At 47.4% G+C, this 7,266-nt stretch overlaps 2 protein-coding genes across 2 annotated transcripts; both read left to right on the plus strand.

Moving 5' to 3' along the window:
- Positions 1 to 1,651: 1,651 nt before the first annotated feature.
- Positions 1,652 to 3,397, plus strand: PCYB_073660 (RNA binding function; the record flags this gene model as incomplete). Its single annotated transcript, XM_004221763.1, has 6 exons — positions 1,652 to 1,775; positions 2,007 to 2,133; positions 2,319 to 2,412; positions 2,529 to 2,799; positions 2,985 to 3,109; positions 3,272 to 3,397. The coding sequence occupies 6 exons, from the start codon at positions 1,652 to 1,654 to the stop codon at positions 3,395 to 3,397; spliced, it is 867 nt and encodes a 288-aa protein (XP_004221811.1).
- Positions 3,398 to 4,958: 1,561 nt separating this feature from the next.
- Positions 4,959 to 7,055, plus strand: PCYB_073670 (hypothetical protein; the record flags this gene model as incomplete). The annotated part of the gene is made up of 2 exons (XM_004221764.1): positions 4,959 to 6,390; positions 6,772 to 7,055. 2 exons carry the CDS (start codon positions 4,959 to 4,961, stop codon positions 7,053 to 7,055), a joined length of 1,716 nt encoding a protein of 571 aa, XP_004221812.1.
- Between the last annotated feature and the right edge of the window lie 211 nt (positions 7,056 to 7,266).

The raw sequence follows: 7,266 nt of genomic DNA on the forward strand, positions 1-7,266 counted from the left end.
AAAGGGAAGCGCAAAGGAGAATACCAAAAAAAAAAAATAAATAAAAATAAGGAAATAAAGAAAGAACATGACGAAAAAAAAAAAGCTACGATGATGAAGTGATTGGCACAGTAGCCCTTCAAAACGCATTTATTTTGCGCGAGCGAGTATGTATACATAGGTTACATACGGCTGAAAATGCCAGCGCGTTTAAGCAAAATTAATTACATGACCAGTGAAGAGAATATGACCGCGCGAGCCTTACATGGATTTCTGCACGGACTTATGTAAATTAAATATGTGATGATTTTCTTGCCCCCCTGGAAGTTTCGCGTCCCGCCCGCCCGTTTTGCGCGCTTTTAATTCGAAGCAAAGTCAAGGCGTCATTCCGCGAGTCGCCTTAGCAGAGGCGCGACTAGAGGAGCGATCAGAGGAGCGATCAGAGGAGGTACTTAAGCGACGCGCAACTGTGCAACGGCCTGATGCGCCAGTGCGAGATGCATACCGACACGCATACATGCGTGAGTGCATACGTACATGTTACATTACTGCGTTGTTACATCGCTGCGTCGTTACATCGCTACGTCGTTACATCGCTACGTCGTTACATCGCTACGTCGTTACATCTCTACGTCGTTACACCCCTACATGCGTGCGCCCCTCTCTGCCGCTACTCCCATGGAGGGATGCCATACCCTAGCCCTTCCCACGAGGAAATAAAACGTCAAGGCAGAAGGACCCAGCGGTGACCTGCCAATGGGCTTGCCCTAAACCGCCCCCACTGCTAACCCCCACTTGTCCATACTCTTTATGCAAACCGCTCATGTGGGAAAAAGTTTGCATACTTGTGTGTAGTCCTGTTAAGGAGTTGGTCTCCTTCGGCCACTCCAAATACGAATTATTATCCTTTTTTTCCACTTCATCTATCTTGTCCATTTCGAACCAACTGGGGGAGAAAGTCGACTTCGTTTCTCCATCAAGAGGATGTTTTGGATGTGAATCTACGTGGCGGCAAATAGAGGGGCCGTACAATCCGTTCGATGTTCTGTAATGCTTGGGGAGAAGCGAGGAAGGGCACCCCCATTTGAGCAGTCACGTGTGATTGCATTTTATTACATGTGATTTGTTGTGATTGCATTTTATTACATCCCATTATGTTTTATCACATCCCATTACGTTTTATCACATCCCATTACGCTTTGTTACGTACTTGTAGCCTTTTACCCACTCGTCTTGTGCACGTGCCCTTTTTTAAATGCACCCATTTAACGACACCACTTGTATGCTTTTCTAAGAGTACACCTCCCACACACATACCCAATAATCCCTTATTCTTTTGCCCCGCTTGTATCGATGCATGTGCATATATAGGTCCCTTCATGAAGGCAGTCCGTTTCTCGACCCGTGTGAAGCGTTTATTTTCTTCTAACTTTGCTGCGAGTTAATGTGTTTCTCGTTTGACCCGGAGTGGGAAGTGCACCAGAAAAGGCATTTAACGTTTTCCGAGAGGGGACACCCTGCTGAGGGAAGAGGGCAGCCTGCTGAGTGAAGAGGATAGTCTGCTGAGTGAAGAGGGCACTCCTCCCCCACCACTGCCACTGCCACTATCACTACCATCCACAAAGACACGCGCGCGCCCCCTCCAACAGAGGCATGCTAATCGCCCTACAGAATGAGTATAAAGAACAAAATTGATATGAGCCTTGATGAGCTCATAGAGAAGGAAAACATAAAAGCCAACCAGAAGGGTCCCAACGAAAAGAAGACAGTTAACAAGTCTATTGAAAAAAGCACAGGTAGGACATCGAAACGAGTGCATAAGTAAACATGTGCTTGTGTATGGGTGAGGGACGCCACACGCACGGCTCTTTCCCACATGTAACGTGTTCGAGACGGATAGAGCGACCTGCCTACCTATGTGAGCCACCCAAGTTAACTACTCCCCTAGGGGTCAACACAGCAGCGCCAACAAAGCAGCGCCAACAAAGCAGCGTTAACACAGTAAATGCCCCTCCCCCCACTCTTAGGGCAAAAGTACCTGCATAGTATAATCATTTCAAATGTGAACAGCAACAACTTGGAGCTGTACAAAAAGGAATTCAGCAAATTTGGGAAAATTTATAATATTTATCACGACAGTGAGAAGAAGATCACGTAAGTTGTGCGTGAGTTGCGACGGGTGGAGGTTCCTCGCGAGTGGTTGCGTCTTCTGTGTAGAGGTGGCCCCCTCGTTTGGATGGCCTCTCCCTATTTGCTCCCCCTGCGTGTCGCCATTGCCAGCATGGTCTACCTTGCCTGCATGGCCTACCTTCCCTTCATTGCCTCCCCTCCCCCCGCAGATACGTAAAATATGATAATAAAAACTCCTGCGATAATGCCATAAAGTCCATGAACGGTAACCCCCTGGATGGGGACACCTTAACGATAGTGATGGTATGGACGCTGCGGTTTAGCCGGTTAGCCGATTAGCGGTTTAGCCGATTAGCTGCTTAACCGATTAGCTGCATATCTGTGCTCATTTTCCTCATGCATGCCCGCCTCCCCCGCAGGGAAAGAAAATACCAGACAAGAAGAACAACAAAGGCTCCAACCAAAACAACCACGTCAACAACAACAACAACCATAAGCACAATAAAATCATCCCTCCTTTTAAAATGCCCGTGTACAATCCTAACGGTCCCTACCCTTACTATATGAATAATAATCATGGCAATCACCACCCGCCTCCCTATGGCCACATGCCCTACCAGAGCCCCTACCAGAGTAACATGTTCGACAAGGGCATGCCCCCGTTTAGTGGCGGGGGGAAACACCTTTACGGTAAGGGAGCGCTCGAGTGGTGAAGCGACGAAGCGGCGAAGCGGTGGAGTGACCGATGCCGTGACCAATGTCGCGACCGATGTGGCCGTTTCCGTTTCCTTTTTCGTACCCGACCCCCCACCTGTCACCCCTGCGTGCTCACCCCATTCACTAACCTTGTGTATTCCCCCTACCCCCCTCTGTAGATAACCAAAAGAATAACACCATCATAGTGACGAACGTCCCCACGTACCTAAACGCGGAAGATATTTTTTCAGCCTTTCAAGAGACGGGAAAAATCGTCGATGTGCAGATCCTCATGAATGAGAAGGTAAGTCCTGCTATTTGATGCCTTTCCTGGGTGTCTGTCCATTTGTACTTGGTGGATGCCACACCTGGGGTTGGCCATTATATCGGTTATAACCCACACAGTTTTGCTACTCCCCCGATTGCTGCCCCGTCACTGTTGCTTTCTCCCCCGCCCCTTTAACAGAGAAAACTAACTGGCATCGTCAGCATCGAGTACGAAAAAAACGAGTCTGCCTCGGACGCAGTGCGTATGTATGATGGAGGATTTCTGAACGACAACAGGATTAGGGTCTTCCTGGACTGCCGCTAATTGTGGGGGCCTCTGTTTTCCCACCCCCCTCCGTTCTCCTACTCCCCTTTTCCGTTCTGCACAGAAAGGGGGAAAATGAACACAAAAGGGAAGAAGCAAATCTGTGAGGATAACTCAGAGGAGAGCAAATAGAAGCGCTACTCAACCGTGCGCGTAAAACGGAAGAGGAGGTAGAAGCGGTGGACGTTATGACGCGGTGCATGTTATAGACGCGGTGCATGTTATATACGTGGTGGATGTTATAGACGCGGTGGACGTTATAGACGCGGTGGAAGACGCCATTAAACCCCTTTGTGAACACAAAGTTTGTTTTTTTTTTTTTTTTTTTTCCTCCCTGATTACACTTCATCGCTCCTTCATGGAGAGAGAAAGAAGAACTATGTCCATTGTGTTAATCGTATCAAAGTGCGACCTTTTTTTTTTTCTTTTTTCCCTCTTTTTCGTTTTCGCGTTCTTTTAATTAACAAGGTTTATTGGTGTTGACTGTGCGAAAAATGTGTTGCTTTACGTTACGTTGCGTCGCGTTATGCTATGTTGCGTCCCGTTATGCCATGTTGTGTCGCGTTATGCCATGTTTTTTTTTTTTTTTTAATTAATTAACCCTATGTGTAACGTTGGAGGCACACAAAGGAGGAAACTTTTTTTTTCTTGTAATCGTCATGAGAAAAAACACAAAAAGGTGTTTACATGTGCGTGCATACTAGAAGGGCAAATCTTGAAGCGATTTTTTTTTTTTTTTTTTGGGGGGGGGAGAAGCTGGAACAGGCCAGTGAACACGTACCAGGCGGCATAAAGGGAAAGTAAGTCCTTCCATGTTGAAAGGAATCTACCGTCTTCGTGATATGTTCGCTGGACGAATTTTTGTGTAAGTACAAATGGAGGGGAACTTATGCAGTTTTTAATCAAATGGGAAAAGAGGACTCATTTGGGGAGATAATTTTTTCATCCCTTTGGGGGGAAGGTATCCACGCTGTGTATGAAGTTTTCATGTACGGTGTTCTTCCGACGAGGGCACAAATGGGAGAAGGTCCTTTGGGAATACCTTCGTCTGGTAGAAAATGTGAGCGTCCCTTTTTCACCCAACTCGTTCGTGATTGAATTGATGATGATTGGTGCACTTTTTCCTACCCATCACAAGTTTGCCTTTCGTGTGTGCCGCGCCCCCAGGAGAGCGGAATTAAATTGTTTAGTCACTTCTGATCCGTTTTACTACTTTTCCTATTTTTTACGATGCAGTAAGTGGGCAGAAATTTTGCGAAATAAATCCGCTCCTATAACAGCGTAGGTGTGAAATCATTCCATGAATTTTTTTTTTTTTTTTTATTTTTATTTTTTTTTTTTTGTGTGCTTGGTGACCGAAATGGGTGAGGACCTTGCGCAGTTGCGAATCCAAACCCTAGACGACGGTAACCCTAACTCATGAGGAAAATGCCAACCGAACTGCAAACCGGCCAAACTGCAAACCGGCCAAACTGCTAACCGGCCAAACTGCTAACCGGCCAAACTGCTAACCGGCCAAACTGCTAATCAGCTAACCTGCTAACCCGCCAACCGGCCGAAGATGGAAAGACTCGAAGAAATTCTGCGACTGTACGAACAGACCAAGCGGGAGCTGCTGCATCGCGCGGGGGTGTACAAGAATAACGGGGCAGCCGAGGCCCCACGGGGGAAGAAGCACTACATTGAGAAGTCCGTCCTTCAGAGTTTGCATCGGGTGATTAGTAGTTACTGCAGTCTGGTGATGGTACACAAGGAAGGGCGGAACTCACACGGAATGAATAAAGGGAAAGGCGGACCCCAAAACGGCGAGAAACGGAGAAACATAAAAGAGAGCTGTAAGAACCGCTGTACTGAGGGGGAAGCCCATGATGAGCTCGTCACAAGGGTGGCACAAAAAAAGGCCATACAACGTAGACACATAGCGAGAGTAAACCGGTTTGTTAAAACTGACAAATCGATAGGGACCTTTGGGAAATACGTAGAGAGGGTATTTCGCTTGAGGGGGCGCAGCACCTGCGATGGGGAAACAGAACAGGTGGATGGGTCAGCAGCGGGGGAAATCCACACAGAGGGAGCGCACCACACAGAGGGAGAGCACCACGCCGAGGGTTCGCACCACACAGAGGGAGCGCACCACACAGAGGGAGCGCACCACACAGAGACTCCCCCGAGTGACGGACACAAACGACTGCCCAAACGTAGAATACAAATAATTTTGGAAAAGAACATCCACTTTGATCTCTTCCTTGGGGAAGTGCTGAATTTCCTACAAGTGATTCTACATAGGAAATCTCATCATGAATATGCTCAGGAGAATTACGTTAAGGACAACCCTTCATGTGTGAACAGCTTAACGAACGAGGATAAGAAAAATTGGTGGAGTAGGGTGTTGAGTCAGGGGGGGAGGGGAAAGAAACTCGGGGAACAAACTGTAGATGTGAAGAGGCTACCTGTACAGAAAGGACGAGTTTCCCATTCTGCAGAGAAAGGACGAGTAACCCATTTTGCAGAGAAAGGACGAGTAACCCATTTTGCAGAGAAAGGACGAGTAACCCATTTTGCAGAGAAAAGCCCACATGATCGAAGCAATTCGTGGAGGGATACTACCCACCATGGTGAAAAAAAACATGAGAGCACCTCAAATGATGAAGAAAGAGAAAGGAGAAACAAAAATGACCCTTTTAAAAATCCCCCCAGTGGAGTGCATTCCCCACTTCACCCAATGGACATGAAAATGCAACTATGGAGTTCCCTCCTCGATGGAAACCACCACCCTTATAATTGTATCATTCGACAAGTAGATCCTAATTTGCTATACATCATTGATAGTGATAGAACGTTATTGAGGGTTCTTTTTTTCTTTAACAGGGTGCATTTGTTTGTTACTTATATGTATGTCACGATTTGTCGAAATGAATCCCTTTTTTCTTGCCTATCCGTTTTTGTATTGATAATTCGGAGCTTCCATGAGACATGTAAATTGGTGTCGAACGGTGCAACGGAATGGAAACATGCTTACGCGTTCTTCTGCTCGTTCGCCAGCATGCTGAGGAGGGACATCCTGCCCCCTGCGAGGGGGGGAATAGATGGAGGCAGCGAACGCGGCAGGAGCGGCGGAATCGGTGGAGGGGGCGACATCGGGGAAGGGAGCCAGGAGGAGGAAGATATACCCGAGGGGAATACCCTTAGAGGGATGCATAACCAGGGTGGGGGGAACTCACACCTTGTGCACAGTTTTGGGGGCCTCTGCTTCGGGGCTGGCAGGGGAGGTTCCTCGGGGAGCGATGCACGGAGGGGTACCCCCCCGGAAGGGATAAACAATCGGGCACACGGAAAAGGGAAAAGCAAGAACGAACAAATAGGAGCTCCGTCAGACAGTCGGTATTGCTACTACGCAAAGGTGCAAAATGACGATGAAATAGACTCCGTGAACCTAGCCATACATGTAACCAACACGAGCACGGACAATATATGCTTTTACAAAAGGTATATCGAAGAGCACATCCAAAGGGTGTTCCTACATGTGTATAAATTGAGCGAACCAAAGAAGCGGATCTGTTCAAGAGAAAAAAAGAAGGAGGAAGGAATTAGTGATCCGTCAATGTTTAAAAACTACAGGCAATTATTTCGAAATTTTTTTCAAGAAATTGTATCATAATGATGAGTGCAGAAGGGGTGGTGGTGCAGACTATCCATTTGGGCACCACGTAGCTACTCGCACCGTTCGTTTTGCTAGTCCAGCCGTGCATGGGCATTGAAAAGGAGGAGGCAACTCGTAACCGAAGGGAGTGAAGCACTGCGTAGTTTCCCCCCATTACAGAAATGTATGCACAACTCTGTCCGTGTGTAAAGCGCGCATGGGGTTAAGC

This window comes from Plasmodium cynomolgi, chromosome 7 (genome assembly GCF_000321355.1).
Source record: "Plasmodium cynomolgi strain B DNA, chromosome 7, whole genome shotgun sequence".
Taxonomy (NCBI): domain Eukaryota; phylum Apicomplexa; class Aconoidasida; order Haemosporida; family Plasmodiidae; genus Plasmodium; species Plasmodium cynomolgi.